Below are 27389 nucleotides of genomic sequence, written 5' to 3' on the forward strand. Positions count from 1 at the left end.
AACTGAAGGGAGATCTCAACTCTGGAAAAGGTAGATACTTATTATACTTCACTTCACAGCATTGGAGGAACAGTAGAGCTTATTTCAATCGTTTTTTTTTTTTTTTAAAAAAGACCAACAATAATCGAATTTAACTGAAGACCGTATACTTACTGTGTATCATGTCTTATTATGAAAGTGGTTGATCCTGCTGCTGCTGGACAAATTAGTATTGGTTTTATATGCTGCCAGGTCTGAACTTTGCCTGGCTCAGACTGTTCATGGTTCGTTGCCTGTCTTAACCATTTCGTTTGGATCTAACCATTCTCTGGATGGCCCCCGGTAATAACGTTTCAACTGGATATTGACCATTTATGGTTTGCTGCCAACTAGAGAGCTTTTTAAACAATGGACCTTATTCCAGAATTGTGTGAGTACCTGCATTTCCGTGTATTTTATTCCTTTGACGATACTGACTATTGTCTCCAATATATTCCTGTGTCATTCTGAAGGCGTATAAAACAGCTGTCATTCCATAGTAATCATCCGTCATTCCACATTATGAGACTTGTGTAGTGGGGTACAGGTGTGGGGGAGCAAAGGGATTAGTGTGTGGGATTACGGGATATGGGAGAAATAGGGGTGTTTTTTGGGGAGAAATGCAAGTTTTTACTGATATTTCTGACTTGACATAGTGTATAAAACAGCTGTCATTCCATAGTAATAGTCCGTCATTCCACATGTAAAACATGACCATGTACCTTAGCAATAAGTGTGTGGAAGATATATTTAAGAAGTCTAATATTTATTAAAATATACATAAAATTTCAATTTGCTATCATAGAAGTCTATTGGCATTCCTTTTAGCAGACTGAAGCTGTCATTCCTTTTAGTATGTCCCCTCCAAACCTTGTTGCGAGCACAAACGGGTTGTAATGTTCTCTCTGAGGGCCTCCACTGTGAGATCTGTCATCCAATTTGATTTAATTATTGAAAAATAATTGTGGATAAGCTGCCCGAGCACGGTAAGAAAACAATAAAGAAAATAAGAAGCGAACTTCAGACTCCTTTCTTTAATATTGTTTAAGTGACAGTACCGTCCTCACTATGTGCCTTGGATGCCGGGAGGGGAGCCCAGGTCTGTGATAGCATGTTACCGATTGGCTGGTAAGAACACGGCATCCGCTGATTGGATAACTGCTTTACCGGTTGAAAGTGACAGTTTGCCGCCTCGTCTGCCACGGATCAGAGGTGCCCACTGAGGCCATGGTCTCCTAAACGTGTGTGAGGCTGCGGGCAGGGATGGCATGGCGCCGTCCCATCCAGTCTGTGATATGTGCATTTTTATTACTTTGTGTTGCAGGTGAGAAGTCAGAGATCTATTGTCATGCTACTGTTTACATGTATTGTGCAATATGTACAGGAGTACGTTAGAAACCTGGGGCGACGACGATAGCCGGAATCCATGACAGCATGGCTGGTAATTGATGTATTCCCAGGAGATCTTAAATATTATACTGATGCGCCACCTATGAGATAGATCCCAATTTTAGAAATATGTCTTTGGAAAGTTTTCAATTTTGTCCCTGTTAATGTCACTTTTTGAAATATTTAACAGTTGCACAGCACTACTGTGCTTCCATAGTTTGGTTTAGGGATGCTCAATAAGTGGGCCCATAGTATTGTGTCAAATGCATACAATTACAGACCATTATTATGGGAAGGGATGCAGGGCTAGCAGTAATGGTCTGACAGCTGTACTCTGCAACAAGGTAGTCATGGTTATTACTTTTCTCACCTGAAGCCATATAATGAAATCTGTTCTATGACCATTCATTTGAGCTAGTAATGGTTATTTTTGAACACAGAAAGTTGCAGAGAATCTCTTATTGCACATTTGCACTAGTTATTTTGAGCACCTACATCATACTTGCCAACTCTCGGAAACAAGTTTCCGGGAGAGGGGGCGTGACTGGAGAGCGGGAGGGGGCGGGACGAGGCCAAACGTGTCATTTTGGTCCCGCCCCCCGCGAAAACGTAATTTACGTTGCAGGGGCGTGGCCAAAATGACGCGATTGGCCTCGTCCCGCCCCCTCTCGCCCTCCAAAATGGTGTCAATCACCGAGAATCACGTCATTTGACGCGATTCTCGGTGAAATCCAGGATGCGGGAGAAATGCCAACGAGCCCGGGAGACTGAACCGAATTTCGGGAGTCTCCCGGACATTCCGGGAGAGTTGGCAAGTATGACCTACATAAGTGTCAATACGTTGTCAGTTAATGGGGTGGGTCTGGTGGGATGAGCTTGCAGGATATGGGCAGATAGGTGATTCTATACTGAATGCAGCAGTGTGCCTGCTCTGTGCCCTAATTGTTTTTAAGCAAACTTAGACTTTTTAATGAACTTTTAAAGGAAGGCTGTGCGTTTCTATTTTTGACATAAATGAGGTTCAGACGAGCAGTATTTTACAAGAAAAGGAAACATTTTAAATAATTTAGGAAGTTAGAGGCAGGGCTGCGGTGGTGTTTTACTTTTGCCCACATATGCATTCTGCCCACAGATACATGCCTGAAAAATGTCACGCAGAAGTGTATGCACAGACAGACATCAAAAAGAGAAATGCTGCTCTACATTTTTTGAGGGGTTCATATATGATACTGTATAATGTCATAGTCAATTAAGAAGTGCAGTTCACTTTATGTGCTACATATTTTATCATTAAGGATAAGGGTTGATTCATTAAGAGACGCATACTGAGCGCAATGTGCAATTGTTCTAAAACGCACGTAAATCGGGAATACGTACGCTCAGATTCAACAAGGAGCAGGTATGTGCGGTGATGAATATGGGTGTAGGTCTGCTCTGCTCTACAAGACACTGCAGGCACGCACGGAATAAAACACTATTCAAATAATGTCACCTGTTAATAAGATAGACATTAATGATTTTATTTTTTCCATGAAATACATTTATTATGATGTTATGAATGTCTTCTGTGCATACTTTTTTACAGTTGCTCCTGATTGCAAACACATGTAATAGCATGCATACACAGCCGGCATCAATCATCACATAGAATAGACCTAAACCTGGAGCAAGAGATATGCCTGAAAAACAAGTACCTGAGAGATGGCCAGAGCTTGAATCGGTCGCTGCTGCGTGTGCTTGAGTTAGGCACTCCCTTACTGTACATTGACTATGGGCATCTGTCCCTTCTCCGCCGTGTTCCCTCCCTGAAATTGTAGGCTGTAGTAAATCTCCTTTGCGCTTGAAGATGAATTGAACGTGACAGCTTTCTGTGGTGTATGATCCAGTTCTGAGAATGCGCAGAGAAATTGTGTGGACTATATGCACATAACATGCATGCCCACTTTTAAGAGATCCGGGGGAGAAGTCATGTAACATGGGTAGAAGGAGGGCGTGGTGACATTTCACGTCACCATAGCCCCGCCCCCACTCTAAAAAAGCAGAATTTTGCGGCATTGAATGGAGGGGGCGGAGCTTAATGGCCACAATTAAGCCCCGCCCCCTCCATTCACTGCCGTTAATTTCTCCAAATTTCGGGAGTTTTGCCTACTCTTCCTGGAGTTCGGGAGGACTCCCCGAAATTCAGGAACCTCCTGGGAAGTCCGGGAGAGTAGGCAGGTATGACATAATCGCTGATTATGCCCTTAATGATTCAGGCCCAATATGTGCATTATTTGGAGAACAAAAGGAGGTCGGACACACATTCTATGACTCCACCCATGGTTACTGTTCAGCCATTTGTGCACCCCTGGACATTTACTCCAAAATGTAGTCCGAAAAGTCTTGTAGCTTTTCTCCCCTTATGGGAATGCATAAAGTATATTCTGTCTGTCCTCGTGGTTAATTTGAGATATTAGTTCTTGAAACAAAGCCATGCATTTTGACACAATATTTCTGCTATTGCTTTCATTCAGTTCCCAGCCATTCAACTATATGGCCTGATTGTGTCACCATCCTTAACTGCTGCTTTGTTTATGCAAAACCCTTACATATTTGTTGAACAGGCAGTTTGCATTAAGTTAGAGGCTTTGGTGACCCTATGCTTGACTGCATAGCTTTTGAATTCTACATTAATTTGTCCATCACTGCTTATGGGCTTGTTGAGAGGTATATTACAAACCAACAAATTCATGGCATTGCAAAACCTAATTTTTCTATAAAGCTTAAAATCTTAATAATAGTAATAAAAACAATGGCACTGAAAAAGAATGTGTTGAGAAAAATTCTAACATGCTACAAGATGAAGTTTTTTTCCATTGAGGCTGAGAAAAGTCACACCCTAGTTCAGGATATGTAGCAGATACCATCATGCACACAGTTTACCCTGTGACATAATTCTCTAAGGGAAATTAGTAATGAGCTGCAACTTGCACTATGTATTTATAGAGAGCGAGAGAGAGTAGTATTTGTATTTAGCCTTTAGATATCAATGATGAAAATGTTTAGAGAGTTAATGCGCCACTAAAATTGACGTTTTCAGATATGAACCATAAATGTAAATGACTGTGTTCAGCATTATCCTGACTTTGCATTGGGGCTATCACCTCATCCAGTGGCTGCAGTATATTTTTCTGAAGTAAAATGACTTCTCTTAGCATTGTAAAGGGGTATTTCTACAAAACGGAGGCGAATAGGATTACTCCAAAATTCTCTTTTTTGTGGAAAACCTTTAAGAAATCCCCCTCTTCAGGTCCAAAGAACTACAGAACAGAGAATATCTCAAATGTTGTCTTCAAAAAATAAATATGAATATCAACAAACATTACAGTACTTCACATTGCATTACTACATCTGTTCTACTGACGCTAAAAACATTGTACAAACAGTTAAACTTAAGAAATGATCTCAATAATCCTTCTGATAACAAAATTATTTTGTCTGTTTACTTATGTACAGACATACATTTGGGAGTTACATCAACTAGTCCTACAGGTTACTGCTGTTTCATGTACATGCTGTATTAAATTAAGTCTGCCTTCCCTTAATCCAGGGGCGCACGCAGGGGGGGTTTCTGGGTCTCCAGAAACCCCTCCCCTCCGCTAAAGAAGTGTCCCTACATAGCGGCACTGTACTATATAGCAGCCGCTGCACTGTCAAAGAAGCGTCCGCGGCGGTGCTGTATTGTATACAGCACCGCTGCGGACGCTTCTTTGACAGCGTCGCGGCTGCTGTATAGTGCAGTGCTGCCGAAACGGAGCTGCAGCGCGGGCGCATGCTCAGCAGTTCTCTTGGTTTTTTTTTGTTTTGGGTGGGGGGGAAACCCCCCCTTAACAATCCTGCATGCGCCCCTGTAATCCCTGTAGCATAGACCTGCATATTGCAGTTCTAGGGATCAATTATACCTTTCTGTGCCACTCAAGTTTCACTTAATATTTACAAGATGCAATAGTTTGGCCAGACGAAAGATGTCATTGTCTACATTCACTGAAAGCTTGTTATACTCTGGTGTGGGTAACATCATGCTGTCATTGAACAGCTTATGTAACTGCAGGATCTGAGGGCCTGATAGCTTCCTCATCCTCCCCACACAGCAATATCACTATAGCTAGCTTCCTTTGACATAGCCAGCAATATCACTATAGCTAGTTGCCATTGACATAGCCAGCATTATTACTATAGCTAGTTGCCATTGACATACCCATTCTTCTCCTAGCACAATGCCTTATCTCTGCTGCATTGGGGATGAGCTTTCTGACCCCATCCACTCCACAAATGAGAGCTGGAACCATTCCCATATCTATAGGACCAAGTCCTAATGGCCTGTCATACAAGTCCAAAATCTTTAGTATTCAGTCATCTGAGTTGCTGTGACATCACCTGCCCTGTGCATTTCTGCACAACAAGACTGTCGAGCTATCACTTAGATTTGAAAAACCACCCCCTCCCCTCCTACTATTGAAGCCTCAGGAGTGAAAGAAAGCCTATATATATAATTTTAAGTAGTTACTTTACTTGCTTCTTAAGAGGTCACTGCTTACTACAGGCCACTTGTAAGTGATCCAGGAAAATTAAGTTTATGTAAACAGTTTCAATTTTGTAGATAAATCCTGATATATATATATATATATATATATATATATATACTACACAACAAATAGTTGGGTTTATTTTACACACAAAGGGTATTTTACCGCCAGGGTTCATTATTTTTGTTCAGCCAACAGCCCCACATACTTCACTAGAAAAAGAGCCCTTCTTTTATGTCCTGTACTTATAGAGAACACTTACAGGTCCCTATTTCTTAAAGATATTTAGCAATGTCATTATAGTAAATGTATTGTTTTGTGTTTTTGTCTCAACAGTTCCAGTTAAAACCACTGAAAATGATGCTCCCCACATGGTTACAAAGCATTTTGTTTATGGCAAACTAGACCACAAAGGTGATTTCTTTTACTTAAGCTGGGTAACTTATTTTAGTGACTAGAAGATAAATATGCTTTGCCACTGGAGACTAATAGAAAGAAAAATGTCCTCTTCTACTAACTTTGGTCTTGAAAGTAACATGAAGTAATACAAAACATTACACCAGGGGTTGGCAACCTTTTTTTTTTATCAGTGTGCCAGCTAAAATCTAGTCAAGCCCAGGAGTGCCAGTTGGGTGTGTGTATGTATATGTGTGTGTGTGTGTATATATATATATATATATATATATATATATATATATATATATATTACATTTAGTTATGTCTCATTTTATAATGCTAATATCATAATGGTAATGGGATTAACAAATAAACGTTCTGTTGTACCATTTCTGTCTGGCACGCTGGTGATCCACAGCTGCCTCACTAAAGCAACCATTGATGTCCGTAAGAGCTGCTGTGCATGTGCAGAAGCACCGTTTTGGCCATCATCTGCTGCTTTAGTGAGGCAGCTGTGGAGCCAGACAGAAATGGTCTGTGTGCCATGACTGCCACGTGTGTTGGGGGTTGCTGACCCCTTAATTAGACCATCAGTTTGGCCAGGTATATTGCTTGGGACAAAATTATTTTACCCTGCCTTTAATCCAGGAAACAAAATAGGACACAGAACCAGAAAAAAAATATAACCCTTTATTAGAAAAAATGTATGTAATGTGATGTTGTGATACTCGTTTTATTTTGTTTATTCTGTTATAACATGCAGGGGCCAACGCAGGATTTAGAAGGGGGGGTTTCCGCCCCCCCCCGGGAAAAAAAAAATATTGCAAGATGCGCAGCAGCTCCATTTCGGCGAGTCTGAATTCTACAGCAGCCGCGGCACTGTCAAGCAGCATCCGCGGACGCTTCTTTGACAGCACCGCGGCTGCTGTACAGTACGTTGGTTCACGGAGGGGAGGGGTTTCTGGAGAACCAGAAACCCCCCCCTGAGTGCGCCACTGACATGCGTGTACCAGGCAGGACATTTTGGTCAATGAAGACATTTTGCAATTAGATGCTCTCCACAAATAGCATCATATAGGACCATAGTTGTTCAATGCAGATAATCCAATGAAGCACTGAAGAAGAGTAAACTGTTAAATAAGTCAGTGAAGTACATTTACGGAGGTTAAAAACTGCAGGCTCTGAGTGCAGACATTGTTTGTGATGTCACACTCCTGTTTATATGGGAAATGTATGGATCCATGCATCAACATTTTTTTTATACTAGAGGATACTAGCAATAGTACAGTGAAATTGCCTTTTGTTCTTTTATCCCTGACATTTTGTGTTATTTTACATGCAGAACCGATGATTCATTTCTAACAAAATAACAGCCAGGAGCTCACCACAACAATTTAACTTAATTAACATTTCTCTTTGTGATATTCTCACACTCTGTCTCCACCTTGCTCTCACATCTCCCTCCTCACAGTCATACGTGGGCTGTCTGCATTTCAACCCTTTCACTGCCATCAATGTATGGATGGCATCGCTATAAACCATACCTTAGCATACCATCACTGTAAATCCCGCCTCATATGAAAATTTGTAGTTATTTAGGAGCTTTAAATGGGGGGCATGTCGTAGCACAACTCTAAATCACAGTGTAGAAATAAAGCTGACCGGTATGTGTCTGCTACATGCGACAGCAGGTAGTATATTTTTAGCGTGCAAAAGAAAATGTATTGCACCACTGAGATCACAGCCTGGTATATCACGCTGCAAATCTGTAGTTGCTCCTAACTCTAAAGGAGACCTATATTGTTCAAATCTGCAGTCAACATGACTTTTGGTAGATGGCTATCCTTTTGTTTCTCAATGTTCCACAGACAACAGTTAGGAAACATTGGGAATGTGATCACTGTTGTCTTGCATGAAGAAGATGATGTAGGTCTAATATGACCCCAGCTCATCTTAGCCAGAGCTTTCCAGAGTAACAGCATGCTCTTATCATACAGTTGTATCTCTAGGATGCCCATGTCTACGGTATTGCATGTTACTACATGATATACCAAAAACATTTTTCTCAAAATGTTTAAAACGAATTTTAAAAAGTGAAAGTAAAAAAAAAGTGGGGGCTATGCATACAAAAACATTTTCCTTATTCATTTTATTGGAAGTTTTATTTTTACTTTTTCAAAGAAGAATTTCCCATCCTCTTCCACCACATGACTGAGAGCTGTTAGTCTGTGTGTAATACGCATAGCCATACTTGCCTGCCCTCCTGAGAGATTTTTAAATGGAGATAATGATTTGTAGAATGATAGGTAAGAAAAATTACTAATAGATGCATGCTTAAAAGGTACTGTGACAGTTTACAGCATAGGCAAACTGAGGGGGGGGGGGGTACCTAGTGCCTGGAAACCCCCCTCCAAGCCTGGGGCACTGTATAATTGAGGTGGCTGGACCCTTCTCCTGCTTAACACAGCTCTGCTTAACAGTAGTGCACGCAGCAGTGCCCATGTATATTATGGGGATAGGAAGAGTTGGAGAGCAGCCAAGTACTGTCTAAAATTATAGCCACGCCCACATGCATTCTGGTCACGCCCACTGGCGTTGTGGTGTGGAAACCCACTCTACAAATCCTGCATTTGCCCCTGTACAGTATGTAGTTTTCCATAGATGGTGGCATATTCTCCCTACCAGAAGTGTATGTCTGTCTGTCTAGCACTTTAAGATGTATGCTCAGAGATAGTATGTAAGCAGTTAGTATGTCACATCTCTCTAATATTTGTATTGTTGCAATCCATACTTTTGTCTTGTAGATCAGTCTGCTCTCTAAGATTTGCCAAGTGTTGGCTGTAGAATAATAAATTTGGCAAAACGTTTCTCAGTAAGCGCAAGGTTTTAAAACTGCGATTTTCTGACCAGGAAACTGCGGTTTTCTAACGTAAGGAAACGCACACTGAGGGTAACATGGAAGTGATCGGGGAAGGCTGCTCAAACCATAGTATTTCTGCTGTCAAAGTGCTTTATGTGGCCTTAGATGATTAAACAATATCAGGGACTCAAGTGAGATTAACCGTTATTACAATGCTCAACACATTACACCAAAAATCTGAAATCCTTTCTGGTACACCTCAAAAATTCATCTTTAGAAACAGATGTTGATGTTTTACTGACTTACCTTCTGTTACTACCCTGCCTCAAACTTAATGTGCTTTAATGATTGTTACAGTTATTAATATAGCACTAATATCTCCCACTGAGCTTTATTTCTGTATTTTGTCATCACTATAGATGCATATCACATTGAGCCTGATTCATTAAGGAACTTAAGCAAGAATTTGAGTAAGTTTTCTTACTGAAGTTTTCTGGGCAAAACCATGTGTACAATGCAAGGGGTGTAAATTAGTTTATTATTTTGCACATAAGGAAAATACTGGCTGTTTTTTCATGTAGCACACAAATATCAACTTTAAATTTCAGTGTACAAATAAGCTATCAAGTATGTGTGCGCTACATTAAAATACAGCCAGTATTTAACTTATGTGCAAAACTATAAACTGATTTGCACCCTTTATAACATGGTTTTGTCCAGAAAACTTAAGTAAGAAAAATAATTGAAATTCTTACGAAAGTTCCTTAATGATTCAGGCCCATTGACCCCACATAAATTGGCAGTAACATATATAGACATGGTTTATTTTTCTGCTAAACACTACAGCAATAGCAGTGCCAACGGAAGGCTAGGATAATATCTTAAAGGGATTTTATTCTAAACATTTACTTGTTATGAAGACTATGCTAAAGCGTTCTAATGGGAATAGGCTCAACTGTACCTGAGCAAAGCTGGAGCAAAAAGCAGCAATCAAGTCGTGCGTAGCATCTTCTTCCAACCTCCTATTTGTCCTCAACAGAACTGATTTACACAGGTAGTCATTCTATATTGCTGTGAGAAGATTGCTCTAGTGCTTTGTGTATACTTTGGGCACATTGGTTTACTATAGGAAACCCAGTTTAAATTGTGAGCAATGACTGTGGACAACTAACATAGTAGTCCTGCTGTATTTGTCTAAACTGAATGATAGAGACTTCTGGCTGCCATATTAAACACAGGCTTGCATAGTATATACGGCCACACTGAAAACACTACAATTTAGATGACTAAAAAGTTACATCTATTAGCATCATTGAATGGTACTGCTATTTTTCCTTCTCATACTGATCTAGGGCCTGATTCATTAAGGATCTTAACTTGAGAAACTTCTTATTTCAGTCTCCTGGACAAAACCATGTTACAATGCAAGGGGTGCAAATCAGTATTTTGTTTTGCACATAAGTTAAATACTGACTGTTTTTTCATGTAGCACACAAATACTGGATAGCTTATTTGTACACTGAAATTTAAAGTTGATATTTGTGTGCTACATGAAAAAACAGTCAGTATTTAACTTATGTGCAAAACAGAATACTAATTTGCACCCCTTGCATTGTAACATGGTTTTGTCCAGGAGACTGAAATAAGAAGTTTCTCAAGTTAAGATCCTTAATGAATCAGGCCCCTAGTGTTCATTTCAACCTAAAATAAGAGCAACGTAATAGTAAAGAATCAAAATCTGGGAATTTCTTAAACCAAACCTTTACAACCACAATGCCTTACTTGGCATATTCTACTTGATGAATCTATATACATACAGGGAGAACTTGATATAATATTAGGGGTATTTGACAAGAAATAAGAAGGTAAGGACTGCACAAATTGGACACAAATACAGTATATGCTGAATTTGAGGCAAGCACAATAATATATGGTGACACCGAAGCACATTTACTGTATCTAAATGTTTCCTTTGACAAGAAATTTGGTAACTGGATTATTAAGCCTTATACTCAAAATAGTTTTCTACAATTGATTTTGCAAATTGTGAAAACAAAAACAAAGAATCTCAAATTTCTCCCAAATTTCCCTTGTGGCTTGCATTTTACTGTTCAAAGGCTGGAGGTGTAATTATGCATGCCACATTTTCAGCGTTCCTACTTTAGGGACAGCACCTACTGATGTGTGATATCAGGCTCTCACAGAGTAAGTCAGTTACAGTAACATTCGTAGATCGCAGATATGTTGGATGAAAGCTTACATCTCGCTGCATACGGACAGTCATTATCCACACATGGCTTGGGGAGGTTATTTACAAAGCACACTCAGGATCTCATGTAGAGCTTATCGTATGTGTTCTTTCATGTACAAAACACGCGTTTCCGTACAGCACGTGCACAAAAATGATTCCTGCAACTCTCTATATGCAGACTTGGTTATACCTCACTCTTGGGACTCCTTGGCCTGATTTATTAAGGCACACAAAATGTACGTAAATTGCATTTTTTAGTTAAAGAAAAACGCACATTATTGGGCATATGTCTGTATTAAACTAGGAGCGGTTCTGAAGATACGTCTCTAGTTGAATACGGGTCTATGTGCGCTATGTTGTAACACTGCAGGATATGTCCAAAACGTGGAATATAAAAGAACGCTTAGGAAAAAAAATATCTATAACCTGTTAACAATATAGTCATTAATAACCCCCCCCCCGCCCCATAAAATGCAATTATAAGGATGTTATTATTGTCTACTGTACATAAAATGCATTTTTACAGTTGCTCCTGATTGCAAACACATGTTATAGCATGCATACACAACTGTCATCACTAGTAATCGGCACTTACTCCCAATCTGTAGCTGGTGTAATTGATACAAAAGAAAAACATGTACCTTAGTGATGCCCAAAGCTTGAATCGGACGTTGCTGTGTGCACTTGAGCTTGGCACACCCTCACTGTATATTGACTACGTGCATACGCCCATTCTCCTCCACGTTCTGCCCAACATAGAGTGTAGTAAGTGTCCTTTGCGCTCGAAAATGAATTGTTCTGTGGCGTATGGTCCGGTTCTGGGCATGTGCAGAGCGATTTTGCGCAAAATACGGCATATATCGGCATTTACGTTCCTTAATGAATCAGGTCCAGAATATTTGGATAACATACACTATTGAGGCAGGATGTTGTTATATTTGTATGCACAGCACTGCAGTTTTACAAATAACTGGAAATAGTGAAACAGGTCTTCTTCCTGTAGCTACACATATCTGACAAGAGACAACTGTGGACCTCATTTATAAAGCGTATAGGATACATACTGCAAAACGGTTTTGCACCCATGTGCCTAGATAGTCTGCCCAGAGTACAGCGATTTGCTTGCTTAAGACACAAGACCTAGGGGCAATAGGTGTAACGATACTGGTGGTATTATCTGAAGCCCAATAGCCAAGTAGATATCCAGAGAGTAGTCAGACGTTTGCCGGGTCGGTCCACTAGAGGGTAGTCAGACGTTTGCCGGGTCGGTCCACTAGAGGGTAGTCAGACATATGCCGGGTAGGTACACTAGAGGGTAGTCAGACGTTTGCCGGGTCGGTACACAAGCGGGTAGTCACAGATGCAAGGTAGAGTAGCAGGTAGCAAGAGCTGAGCAAGCAGAATACTCAAGCATATGTCTGAACCAGGAAGTGCCATTTATAGGCCCAAACAGGAAACAGGATTCAAGATGGTTTCTCTTTGATTCCAAACTGGCCATCTTGGATAAGGGCAAATCTAAGGGCAAGTTTGTAAATACAGAGACCTCTAGTGGTCGGAGGGGCAAATGTCAAAGTAATTCCTTACAATATGTCTTGTGTATCTAGGTCTCATATGGCCGTTGAGCACATAGTGGGGGTGCTATTAGTGAAGACCTTACATGGTTCTATAGTTTATTTGGTTGCTGGCAGCAAATATTACAGTAGGTGATAAATGTCATATTACTCCTTAATGACTTATCTATTCCTAAGAAGCATAGATTGTTACAAACTTTCATCCTTGGCACGGAACTATAAGGTTGTGGCAGCCTGAGTTTAGTCTGCTAATGAATTGTGTTAGGACGTTAGGACGTGGGCAATAATAATGTCTGTGAGTACAGACAAAATATGTCAGCAAGAGATACATTTTTCAGACAGATGTGAAGCAGAATATAATGAATTTGTGCATATGGGAATAGTCTGGCTTTGAGAGCTATTTGTGCTAAGCTGTAAGTTATATACAAGAATATTGAAATACTCACGGTGGCCTCTATATGGTAACGTAATCTCTTCTTCTTTGAGAAGGTATGTGGGGGTGCTGATGGGAATGTTTGGGGATGCATGATTGGCAAGTGGAGGAGGTCTGATGGCTTGTGGAAATGTCTTTTGGACATGTAAGCAGCATTTGGGGAGGTCTGTTGGCATTTTGGTTGGTCTGATGGGCATGTGGGGAGGTATGTAAGGCATGTGGGGAGGTCTGATAGGCATGTAAGGGGCATGTAAAGGCTATGTGGGAAAGTCTCATGGTCATGCAAGGGTCATAGGGAGGTCTGATGGCATGTGGGGTGGTCTTATGGGAATGTTACATGCATATGGGGTGGTCTGATGGGCATGTAAGGAGGTCTGAGGGGCCATGACTCTATAGATTATTTTTGGGTTGTAGCCTCTGACTGGTTTGGTATCTTGGCGTTAATAGAAGTCATTTTTACTTAACGACCGTTAAAATCTGTGGTAGGAAGGGAGTGTCAAGGTAAGGAGGTTACACAGCATCATTGTTGGTGGGGTATCACTTGAAGAAGTGTCTGCAAAGGGCAGGATGAAAGGTAGAGGTGTAGGAAGAAGGGTAGGAAAAGGAGGACAAGTTAGGTTGTTTTGGGGGAAGGATGTAACAACAATTAAACAGTTAAGCAAACGGTTATAAGTAAGAAGGTAGTAAATCAAATCAAAGTAATATCCAGTATTCGACATCCGATGGACATTCTGGTAGATACTGTCCCATTGATTTGGTTCAAGATCCCTCTCCCAGGCTAGTAGGGAGGAGGCCTTCAGCGGCTGATGACTTGTGTTAAGGTGAGTGTATCAAAAGGAGATAGCTACCTTATTCATTCCAGATGACAATCTGGTAAAGAGGAGGGCTGGAGGGTGTTGTAAGGAGGGGCATTGTGTGCACAGGGAATTTAACCAATGTCTAACTTGGAGATACTTATAGAAATCTTGGTTAGGGGTTTGGAATTTTTCCCTCAAAAAAGAGAAGGGTAATAGAGATGAGTCAGAGTAAAGTATTTTGACATTGGTGATGCCCTTTGAATACCACAAGGAGAGACTAAGATTAGGTATGAGTTTAACTAAAGCAAGGGAGAGATTAGAAGTAGGAAGGGTGACCACAATATAGATCTTTAGAAATGTGTCCCAAATTATAAGAGCATCACTCGTGAGATGTGGTAAGGCAGCCTGAGGAGGCCTCCAGGGTTTGGGAATCCAGAGAAGATCAGTCAATGGGAATACATAGTTAAGGCCTTTCTCCAGGTCAGCCCAGGGTTTATGGAAACCTGGAAGAGACCAATCTCGGAGCTGAGCTAAAATGGCCACTTCCTGGTATTTAACTAAATCCGGAAAGGCAAGACCCCCTGTCTTTTTTGAACGGGACATAATCGTATGTGCGAGTTTAGGTGGCTTTTCCTTCCATACATACGAGGTAAGTATATAACGTAATTTATCTATATAGAATTTGGACAGCTTAAAAGGCAAAGTCCTAAATAGGTACATCATTTTGGGTAAGAGAGACATTTTAAATGCGGCTATCCTGCCCAGCCAGGAGACCTCGTGATGTTGCCACAATTTTGCTAAAGTATTTAATTGTATCAATAATGGAGTATAATTAGCCTCCAGCAAGGAGTCTAGAAGGGGAGTGATCATAATTCCTAGATAGGGCATGGAGAGGGACCTAGAAGAGTATGGAAAGGCCGCCCTCACGCGCACCAGGAGAGAACCCGCTATATTAATATAGCGGGCATCTGTTTTGGATGTGTTCAATTTGTAGTAAGAAGCCCTTCCAAATTTCTGCAGCAAATCATGTAAGGATGGTAGTGAGATCTCCGGACTAGTGACATACAGTAAAATATCATCCTCAAAAAGACATAATTTGTGGGTGGTTGATGCTAAAGTAATTGATAATTAAATAAAGCAGTTTCCCAGGCGCTGAGGTGAGTGTATATAATGAAGTGGAATATGGTTGAATGTAGAATGGCTGTAATGTAATTTTTGATTACATTAAGCACATTTCGCAAATCGAGACTAAGTGGATTTTCAACTTGAAGACCCTGGCACCAAATGGTCTTAACATTGACATCGACATCAATAGCTTTCTGTAACATCCTATTCCCCCTGCTTAGGATGTCTTGCGCTATACAACATGGTCTACCCAACTCATTAGCCATTTATACTTAATGATGATGGAACCTCTAAAGTAACCACTTATACACACATATATACACTCTCTGAACTACTGAAATTTCTCTGGCATCACTCAATTGTTCAAAAGAAGAGTCATTATTGTGCATTAACATGCTTTATTATATTGCTGATTATTTTATTGTAATTGTAAGACTGCAAAGAGGATCTGTCACCACTATTGAGGAATAACATCGGTTATTCTGTTGCTAATTATCTTTATTGGGACCATTACCTCTAACCAAGCATGTACCAAAAGAACCGCCCCCATACAGATGTCAATCCAGCGGAGGACCCAATTAGAAGCCTGTAACTCATGGCCGCCTGCCATAAATAAAACACTCTGAAGAGACGCTGCCATTACACACTAATAATCCCTGAAGAAGCCCCACGTGGGCGAAACGCGTAGGTTCTATTGCCATATCGACTTTCAGCTCATGAGCTCAACATTACAACTTATTCTCTCACCGCCAATCATTGCGCTTCTGCGCACGCGCACCGACCCCGGCAACACTCACAGATGTGGATACACATCTGCCAAGAGAGGAGGGGTGGTCGGCTGGGAAATCCACTCCGGGTCGATACAGTACCTGAGACAGCTGTTCTTGAACATGTGGAGTTCTGACTACCGGACAAGGATCACCCTGGGCATTCATTCCGGATTTAGGTTAGTAACTCCCTGTTGTTCCCAGTTTACTTTATATCGGCAACACCGATATTGGTACCATGTTTATAAACTCACTAATTTCTGATCACACTAAGCAGTACAACTACTGACAATTCACATCAGACAACCTCCACGGGATTTTCACAGTGTCTTACCCTGTGGATTCAGTTTATTATCAAGTGTCCATCCGGACTTTTGGACTTACTGGGTACATTATCTTGGATCCAGTGGACCCCGGTGCTCACTGTGTTATTACACCAACTTTTTGTACTTCTGCTCACATTGTTTATTGAGCTAAATTGCCATTATTTGCTATTTCTCTGTGTGTGTATCATTACGATTGCAGACATGTTATGATTCATTCAATACGCCTGCTTATACCATCTTGCAACTCCGTTTTGCATGATGTCAATTGTATCCATTGCTTATGTCTGATGCATGTAATTTTACTCTCCATCTATTTTGATATCAACCTATGTTACTAATAAATTCTGGCCTACAGTCATTCTACATTCAACCATATTCCACTTCATTATATACACTCACCTCAGCGCCTGGGAAACTGCTTTATTTAATTATCAATTGTCACTCTGGGAAATAGGACGAGCTCCTTACATATCCCACTGGCTGCACCTACACACAGGTATAAGAAGCACGGACCCCACTCTTTGTACTCAATGCTAAAGTAATGCCTGGAAGTTGAGGATGTTGCATAATTCGCTCGGCCAGAGGTTCAATAGCCAAAAGAAAAATGAGAGGTGAGAGGGGGCAACCTTGTCGAGGACCATTGGAGAGTGTAAATTTATCTGATGTGAAGCCATTGCTATAGACCGATGCAAAGGGGCCCCTATAGTGAGCTAATATAGATTTGAGTATTTCACCACTAAAACCAAACCGAGCAAGGACCCCACCCATATAGCCTCAATGCAGCCTTTCAAAGGCTTTTTCCGCATCTAATGACATAATTAACAATTTGTGGTGGTGTTTGTTAGCTTGCTCTCTAATATTGATGGCTCTACGCGTATTATTGGATGCTTGTCGTCCAAGAATGAATTCTACCTGATCCGGATTAATCAAGACTGGGATAAGGGGGCTAATCCTATTAGCGATCAGTTTGGCGTAAATTTTTATATCTGTATTAAGAAGGGCAATTGGTCTATAATTCTGGCATAGAGTTGGGTCCTTGCCCAGTTTCAGAATCGTGACATATCCGAAGGAAAATTCCCCTGGTGAGTACCGACATTAAATAACTGTTCTAAGAGTGGGGGGAGTTCAGTCTGAAACGTAGTATAAAAATTATTAATGAATCCATCAGGTCCCGGAGCTTTATCTTTGGGAAGGGATTTAATAACATGCAGAATCTCAGACTGTGTCCAAGCGGCATTCAAGAAGATTCTAGGGATGGTAGTTTTAGCTCGCTTAAAAACTCCTCGATCAGGGTTGGGGTCGGTTGGGGAGAGGAATCATAGTCATAGAGATTATATAATTTGGAATAGTATGCCACAAATTTATTAGCTATATCCCACGGGTTAGATGTCCTGGCACCTGATTCGTCAATCAAATACTTAATACGATTTTGGGCCCTCTGGCCTCGCAACTTTCTAGCAAGCAGTCTCCCCGCTCTATTCCAAGATACATAGTATTTCTGGCGAAGTCTACTCAAGTCTTGTTGAGTGCGGATAAGTAATAGTTTTTGTAATTGATTTCTAGTTTGAGATATACGGAACTTGAGGTCTTCTGAAGGATGGGTTTTATTCAGAGACTCAAGGGAGGACAATTCCTCCTCCAACCTCACCTGGTTGCTAAGATTCGCCCGCGTAAGTCTGGCTCCAGTCTGGATGGCTGTGCCCGCATTACAGCTTTGAGCGTGCACCAGAAGTTAAATATGGACGTGTCCCCTGGTGAGTTAGTGGCAATAAACATATCAAGCGTTTCTTGAAGAGCGACCTTTGCTTCTAGTAACGTCAGGAGGTATGGGACCATTCGCCATGTACCAGGGGGAATTACCTGCTGAGGAAATTGCCAGGTCCAGACTACCGGGGGATGATCAGACCACGATATCGGGAGGATCTTGATTGACCTGGTATTCTGTAAAGACCATTTATCCAACAGAATCAGGTCAATTCTAGAATAAGAATTATGCACCGAGGAGTAATACGTATAGTCTCGCTCCAGTGGGGCATGAGTCCTCCAAACATCGTAAAGTCCAAACTCTGCCAACAATCTAGCAAATGCAGCTGAGGGACTAGCTATATTGTCTATTGTACAGGAAGATGTCTGTAACGATCTGTCTAATTTGGGATCAGTTACAATATTAAAATCTCCCATAAGAATAAGAGTGCCCTGTTTATGTTTATCAATATCTCGTAACGTGGTTCTAAGGAAAGGAACTTGTCTCGAGTTGGGAGCATATAAAGAAACAATAGTAACTAATTTACCCTCTATTAATCCCACCACAATAAGATATCTCACATTTTTGTCTTTGAAACTATAGTTAAGAATAAATTTGGATTTGAAGCTAAACAAAAGAGCCACCCCATTATGTTTAAATCGGCATTTGTGGTGAAACACAGCGGGAATCTATGGTTTTTAAAACCAGGGGGGCTTTAGCCAAGAAATGCGTTTATGGCACTGCGACAATATCAGCTTTTTGTTTATGGAAAAATAATAACGCTAAACGTCTTTTAGCAGCGGAGTTCAGTCCCCTTACATTCAATGATAAGAACTTAACAATTTTGGCTTAATAGAGACCTTTAAGAACCTCATGAAAGTAGTGGGATTATAAAGGAAAAATAACTACTTTCCTAAGGAGGGGAGGGGACCAAGAAGGAAGGGAGAGGAATAGGAAGGGAGAAGGGATAGCAGGACATAAACAACCCCAATATTGGGATTAAAGTAGTTGCCAGAGGGGGAAATCGTCCAGCAAAATCAGTAACTATAGGGACATGGCCCTAGAAATGGAGTACCCACCCAAAAAATAACACAATTGAGTGGAAAGAGAAAAAAAAAAAAGATTATCACCTGTAAGGTTAGAAACATAAAAAATCTTGCTATAACTTCAGAAAAGATATGCAAAGTATAAACGAACCTATTATGTAAAGATATCTAAATAAAAAAAAAAGAAATTACCAGCAAGAAACACTACATAGAAACAATAAAAAAGTCCCGATCAGCTCTTAAACTGCTCACCGACCGGAGGTCCACAATCCAGCTTCTAGCATGGATCTTACATCATTGTACAAGTGATGCTCGAAACCCGTGATAGTAGTGACCCCACAGAGTCTAGGAGTTATAAAGTAGAGCTGAATCACTACAGAGTGAAGTAGACCTTCAAGTGAAAGTAGTAGAAATAGTAAAGGTATTAACTAGTCTTCTCCAGCTACACTCGACCAGTCCTTCTGAGGTCGAGACAATGAGGCCGAAGTTGCAATTGAAGCTTGAATGTCCCAAGATTGTAATAGTTGGATATTATCTTCTACTGTAGCTATCACATGAGTAGAATTATTGCGCTGGATAATAAGTTTGACTGGAAAACCCCAGCGATACTGGTTTTGATGCTCACGAAGAGGGAGGGTTGCGAGCTTCTCAGGTTCCGACAGTGTGGATCCCAGGTGCGGGTCACTCCAGGCCGTGGATCTCCTCACAGTTAGGCCCAAGCACCGTTCAGGCGGACCACAGCAACTAGGAGGACAATTTATGTCCTCAAATTTCTTGAGGGGGTATCGCCCCAGTGGAGGCTAGAAGCGGATGCCTTTATGCAGGCAAACTAACAGCGGTGGCTACCGATTTTTGGTCGCTTAGGGGAGAGCTGAGAAATACTCCGTCTGCACAGTATGGCTGTCAGACCACGCTCCCAAAGTCAGCTGATATTGATGAGAGGTTTTGGTTACTGTTAAGGGCAATTTGGAGATAGAGGGCATTATGCAGAGTCAGACATAATTTACTCCAGAAGTGAAGGCATAAATTATGTATGATGAAACTACGTAATTTGCTTAGTATGCAGAGTTACATGCCCCTCCCTCCATAAAAAGCCAAACCAACTCTAGTTCCACCAGCCTAGACTGGAATTGGCAAAATCAGGAAAAAAGCATGGTGTCCCACTGAAAATGCAAAAACCAGCACTAGACTATGCCAACCAGCGCTGGTGACACTATAGAAGGAAGACCTGCAGCATGTGTTCCCCCTGCCATAGTACCGGTACATGTGGGCATTGTTCTTTTAATGTCGGCATTATGATTGGCGACATTGTGAATCCATGTTGCTTTTGCTCCCCTTCACCTGTCTCCACTGTTTCACACTGTTCCCTCCATGCTGCTTTTGCTCCTCTTCACCTGTTTCATACTGTGCCCTCCATGCTGCTTTTGCTCCCCTTCACCTGTTTCACACTGTGCCCTCCATGCTGCTTTTGCTCCCCTTCACCTGTTTCAGACTGTGCCCTCCATGCTGCTTTTGCTCCCCTTCACCTGTTTCACACTGTGCCCTCCATGCTGCTTTTGCTCCCCTTCACCTGTTTCAGACTGTGCCCTCCATGCTGCTTTTGCTCCCCTTCACCTGTTTCACACTGTGCCCTCCATGCTGCTTTTGCTCCCCTTCACCTGTTTCACACTGTGCCCTCCATGCTGCTTTTGCTCCCCTTCACATACCTTTCTATTGCCTTCTTCTCTTCTATTTTATTTTCTTCTGTTTTCTTCTCTTCTTCTCATGGCTTCTCTCTGTGAGCATTTGCAGTAAGCAAATGCTGGGCGTGATGACATCACACCCAAAATTCAGTGCGAAGGCAGGAGGGGAGGAGGAGCGTCAGATAAGTTTGTTTGTTTGGTTTTTTTTATTTTATATTTAATTTTTTCTGAGCCCAGGCTGGGCTGCAAAATTTGTGTCTGGGCCATGCACCCCTTTTTTTTATTTTTTTTCTTTCATATTTATTTTTTTCTGAGCCCAGGCTGGGCTGCATAAAATGTGTTTGGGCCACATGCACCCCTTTTTTTTTTTTTTTTTTTTTTTTTTTATATTTAATTTTTTCTGAGCCCGGGCTGGGCTGCAAAAAATGTGTTTGGGCCACATGCACCCCATAGGTAGGAGGCTGCTCTGGCCTGTAATTACATCCTCTAAACCAGTTTTAACTAGAAGTGTCTAGCTCATTGAGCGTGATACACCAGGTTGCCCACAGAGAGGGTTTGATAGATAGAGAGGTGTGCCTCAAAAAGGCTCATTGAGTGTGGTATCTGCCTTAATATGGCTCCTGAGTGAGGGAGACCACTGCTCATTTTTGCTTAAATCAAAGTGATATAAGTGCTAGATTGCGATAGATTTGAGAGCTATTTAGAAAGAGCTCTCAAGGATCACGTCCTTCTAGCAAAAGCTGTCAATCCAGTCCTCATATAGTCTACACATTAATCGCCATATTTCTTTTACACCTGTGTATACAAGTCCTAACACATGAAAAAAATTATAGACCTACCTATAGAGAAACATTGTGTGACATGCAAAATGTTCTTAATTTTGGTTTCTTTGTAATGACACAATATAAAACTAAAACCTTTATGTTTATAGCTGCCCACACAAGCAACTGGGATTTGGATATAATTTTTAAGTGAACAGTCTAATTCATAAACAATATTACCGTTGATCGATTTGAACACACACATTGCGAAATGTAATATTGTTGTAATATATTTCTCAATAAAATTGAATACAGCCACTTTGTGCTTGTATATGAAAGGACTAATCATTTTCATATTCAGAGGCAGTGGAATGTTGGGAAAAGTAGTGATGTCATGATGACATAACTGGGGATTACCAGGGGAGTCTAGATTTACTAAAATTATTAGAACCAAACGGTATAAAAAAAAAATGCTTAACAAATTAATCAATATATATAAAAAAAAATAAAAAAATGTCTTTTTCTGACCCAGTCACAGTTTCTGCAGGAGTATCGTAAAATCTTTTAAAAACTCACAAATAGCACATGGAATGTAGATTGCCATGAAACCACCTAGATTAAGCCTCAACCAAGATTTCTCTTACCACGCCTGTTCATACCCTCATTTTTAGCACACTGAAGACTTTTTGCCTATTTTAGCCAATTTCTCCCTATGTAATGCCCATACAATAAACAATATTTATTCGAACATGCTACAAAACAAAGTCCTGAGACAAGCACAATTTTATTTGTCATTTGAATCATCTAAGATAGAAGTAACATACTCTGGGTGAAGTTGTCACAGGTCTGGTCATGAAAGGGTGGATAAACTGGTTATGTTGCATGAATACATGAGTTTTTGAGTATAAGTAGAAAATAGATTACTTAATTATGAAACAGATATATCTAACTTGGATGACAATGTTTCTAAATGTATCTTTTTGCATTATTTTCAATTGTGTGCCACACACTTAGCTATATCTGCGGTCATCCAATATGATCATACTGCAAGTTAAAATCATTAGTTGGCACTTATAAAGGCAATTTTCCTATAAAATAATCTGTAATAATGGCACTCAATAAAGAGCCTTACAAGTAAAGTATGGTGCGCAGAATTTTTTTTAGTTGGCTTTATTTGTGGGAGCCATGGTACAACATTCCCAAAATGTGAATAGCACTTAAGATATCATAACTAAAATAAAGGCACTTTTCTATGTGAGGTCAGCCCATGAAAAGGACAACCGCTGGATGTAAGACATTTATAAAAAAAAACAAACTGCTGTGTTTCTGTGCAACTTTTTTTTTTTTACAAATGCTCCGCATCGTTTGTGTGAGCAATTTCAGACAGGGCAATGTTTACCTTCAGGGAATGTGATGGATTATGCAAAAGCCATAGCTGAAGTTTTATGTGTTTTTTTTTTTTTTTTAATTTAGGTGCAATGTTAAGTTGAGTACACACCTAGGCAACACCAATGACTGAAAGTCCCAATGAGCATGCCAATTCTTGTGTACACACCTAAACAATTTACCTTCAAATCTGTGATCTTCATCTCTCATAACCATCTGCTGAAAAGATCGCGACTGTATACAGTCTACAGATATCTACCTACCCTGCTGGTCGTAAGTGCTTACACATTTCCACATTTGCCTGACATCGTTCCATAGTTGATAGGGATTTTTAGGAAGTTTAGAAAACCATATCAAAAGATGTAATATATTTTGGTACACTAAAACATAATCGTGCGAGAATGCACTCTTGCGATATCTGAACAAACGGTCGTGAATCGTGTGATCTGCACTATAATTGCATAGGTGTGTACCCAGCTTAACTCCATAGGTTAGATAAGTCACTGTTATTGCAGAGATTTGGTCACTATCTTAAACTTTCTATAGAATACTATTGAACATGCAGGCTGTAAAATGGAAGTTGTGATTAGTTTCTCATCTCCCACTGTTTAAATTGGTTTGACATGCTGAAAGTTGGAAAAGATTTAATAGTAAGATGCAACTCTAATGCAATTTGTGATGTATTGCAGTAAAGGTGTACGTGAAGGTGTTGAACAACAGCCCATTCCTTGTTTGTATGGATGTAGATATTGCACAGAAAGAGACCATAGATCCATTCTACCTCTGGATAGGACCTGATGGAAGGAACCTGAAAGGTAAGCACATGTTACAAAATCTATACAATATGAAAGACAAGTCTACATTTTTTATCTATACATGTTACCCAAAGTCTACAGGTACATTGATGTGCATGTGTTGTTGTTTTTTGTGCGTTAAATATGTATTTTTGCATTTTGCATGTGCAGAAAAAATGTGCGAGCATACATCCGTATCAAGATTTATTTACTTATGTCTTTTTACGCCTGGAGAGCAAAACGATAGCTCAAGTACAGTAAGGGTGTGTTTAAGTAATTTTGACTCTCTTCATCCTCACTCTGTGCGCCTCTTCATCCTTAATCTGTGCGCCCCTTCATCCTCACTCTGTGTGCCTCTTTATCCTCACACTGTGCTCCTCTTCATCCTCACACTGTGCGCCCCTTCATCCTACACTGTGCTCCTCTTCATCCTCACTCTGTGCGCCCCTTCATCCTACACTGTGCTCCTCTTCATCCTCACTCTGTGCGCCCCTTCATCTTTACTCTGTGCGCCCCTTCATCCTCACTCTGTGCGCCCCTTCATCCTACACTGTGCTCCTCTTCATCCTCATTCTGTGCGCCCCTTCATCCTTACTCTGTGCGCCCCTTCATCCTCATCCTGTGTGCCTCTTCATCCTACACTGTGCTCCTCTTCATCCTCACTCTGTGCGCCCCTTCATCCTACACTGTGCTCCTCTTCATCCTCACTCTGTGCGCCCCTTCATCCTACACTGTGCTCCTCTTCATCCTCACTCTGTGCGCCCCTTCATCATACACTGTGCTCCTCTTCATCCTCACTCTGTGCGCCCCTTCATCCTTACTCTGTGCGCCCCTTCATCCTCATTCTGTGTGCCTCTTCATCCTACACTGTGCTCCTCTTCATCCTTACTCTGTGCGCCCCTTCATCCTACACAGTGTTCCTCTTCATCCTCACTCTGTGCGCCCCTTCATCCCTACTCTGTGCGCCCCTTCATCCTCATCCTGTGTGCCTCTTCATCCTACACTGTGCTCCTCTTCATCCTCACTCTGTGCGCCCCTTCATCCTACACTGTGCTCCTCTTCATCCTCACTCTGTGCGCCCCTTCATCCTACACTGTGCTCCTCTTCATCCTCACTCTGTGCGCCCCTTCATCCTACACTGTGCTCCTCTTCTTACTCACTCTATGCGCCCCTTCATCCTCACTCTGTGCGCCCCTTCATCCTCATCCTGTGTGCCTCTTCATCCTACACTGTGCTCCTCTTCATCCTTACTCTGTGCGCCCCTTCATCCTACACAGTGTTCCTCTTCATCCTCACTCTGTGCGCCCCTTCATCCCTACTCTGTGCGCCCCTTCATCCTCATCCTGTGTGCCTCTTCATCCTACACTGTGCTCCTCTTCATCCTCACTCTGTGCGCCCCTTCATCCTACACTGTGCTCCTCTTCATCCTCACACTGTGCGCCCCTTCATCCTACACTGTGCTCCTCTTCATCCTCACTCTGTGCGCCCCTTCATCCTACACTGTGCTCCTCTTCTTACTCACTCTATGCGCCCCTTCATCCTTACTCTGTGCGCCCCTTCATCCTCATCCTGTGTGCCTCTTCATCCTACACTGTGCTCCTCTTCATCCTCACTCTGTGCGCCCCTTCATCCTACACTGTGCTCCTCTTCATCCTCACTCTGTGCGCCCCTTCATCCTACACTGTGCTCCTCTTCATCCTCACTCTGTGCGCCCCTTCATCATACACTGTGCTCCTCTTCATCCTCACTCTGTGCGCCCCTTCATCCTTACTCTGTGCGCCCCTTCATCCTCATTCTGTGTGCCTCTTCATCCTACACTGTGCTCCTCTTCATCCTTACTCTGTGCGCCCCTTCATCCTACACAGTGTTCCTCTTCATCCTCACTCTGTGCGCCCCTTCATCCCTACTCTGTGCGCCCCTTCATCCTCATCCTGTGTGCCTCTTCATCCTACACTGTGCTCCTCTTCATCCTCACTCTGTGCGCCCCTTCATCCTACACTGTGCTCCTCTTCATCCTCACTCTGTGCGCCCCTTCATCCTACACTGTGCTCCTCTTCATCCTCACTCTGTGCGCCCCTTCATCCTACACTGTGCTCCTCTTCATCCTCACTCTGTGCGCCCCTTCATCCTACACTGTGCTCCTCTTCATCCTCACTCTGTGCGCCCCTTCATCCTACACTGTGCTCCTCTTCATCCTCACTCTGTGCGCCCCTTCATCCTCACTCTGTGCTCCTCTTCATCCTCACTCTGTGCGCCCCTTCATCCTACACTGTGCTCCTCTTCATCCTCACTCTGTGCGCCCCTTCATCCTCAATCTGTGCGCCCCTTCATCCTCACACTGTGCTCCTCTTCATCCTCACTCTGTGCTCCTCTTCATCCTCACTCTGTGTGCCTCTTCATCCTACACTATGCTCCTCTTCATCCTCACTCTGTGCGCCCCTTCATCCTACACTGTGCTCCTCTTCTTACTCACTCTATGCGCCCCTTCATCCTCACTCTGTGCGCCCCTTCATCCTCATCCTGTGTGCCTCTTCATCCTACACTGTGCTCCTCTTCATCCTCACTCTGTGCGCCCCTTCATCCCACACTGTGCTCCTCTTCATCCTCACTCTGTGCGCCCCTTCATCCTACACTGTGCTCCTCTTCATCCTCACTCTGTGCGCCCCTTCATCCTCACTCTGTGCTCCTCTTCATCCTCACTCTGTGCGCCCCTTCATCCTACACTGTGCTCCTCTTCATCCTCACTCTGTGCGCCCCTTCATCCTCAATCTGTGCGCCCCTTCATCCTCACACTGTGCTCCTCTTCATCCTCACTCTGTGTGCCCCTTCATCCTCACTCTGTGCGCCCCTTCATCCTCATCCTGTGTGCCTCTTCATCCTACACTGTGCTCCTCTTCATCCTCACTCTGTGCGCCCCTTCATCCTACACTGTGCTCCTCTTCATCCTCACTCTGTGCGCCCCTTCATCCTCAATCTGTGCGCCCCTTCATCCTCACACTGTGCTCCTCTTCATCCTCACTCTGTGTGCCCCTTCATCCTCACTCTGTGCGCCCCTTCATCCTCATCCTGTGTGCCTCTTCATCCTACACTGTGCTCCTCTTCATCCTCATTCTGTGCGCCCCTTCATCCTACACTGTGCTCCTCTTCATCCTCACTCTGTGCGCCCCTTCATCCTACACTGTGCTCCTCTTCATCCTCACTCTGTGCGCCCCTTCATCCTACACTGTGCTCCTCTTCATCCTCACTCTGTGCGCCCCTTCATCCTACACTGTGCTCCTCTTCATCCTCACTCTGTGCGCCCCTTCATCCTCACTCTGTGCTCCTCTTCATCCTCACTCTGTGCGCCCCTTCATCCTACACTGTGCTCCTCTTCATCCTCACTCTGTGCGCCCCTTCATCCTCAATCTGTGCGCCCCTTCATCCTCACACTGTGCTCCTCTTCATCCTCACTCTGTGCTCCTCTTCATCCTCACTCTGT

At 42.2% G+C, this 27389-nt stretch overlaps 1 protein-coding gene across 4 annotated transcripts in view; it reads left to right on the forward strand.

Moving 5' to 3' along the window:
• Nucleotides 1-1213: 1213 nt before the first annotated feature.
• The window catches only part of ZPBP2 (zona pellucida binding protein 2), a 75537-nt gene continuing 49361 nt past the window's right edge, over nt 1214-27389 (forward strand). For 3 of the 4 annotated variants that reach the window (XM_075215342.1, XM_075215345.1, XM_075215344.1), the window contains exons 1-3: nt 1214-1342; nt 6309-6386; nt 23807-23932. In XM_075215342.1, the coding sequence (XP_075071443.1) occupies nt 1282-1342; nt 6309-6386; nt 23807-23932 (265 nt within the window). In that variant the 5' untranslated portion in view covers nt 1214-1281. The remainder of the gene's footprint in view (nt 1343-6308; nt 6387-23806; nt 23933-27389) is intronic. The other variant, XM_075215343.1, reaches the window with a different exon arrangement.

This window comes from Mixophyes fleayi, chromosome 6, assembly GCF_038048845.1.
Source record: "Mixophyes fleayi isolate aMixFle1 chromosome 6, aMixFle1.hap1, whole genome shotgun sequence".
Taxonomy (NCBI): domain Eukaryota; kingdom Metazoa; phylum Chordata; class Amphibia; order Anura; family Limnodynastidae; genus Mixophyes; species Mixophyes fleayi.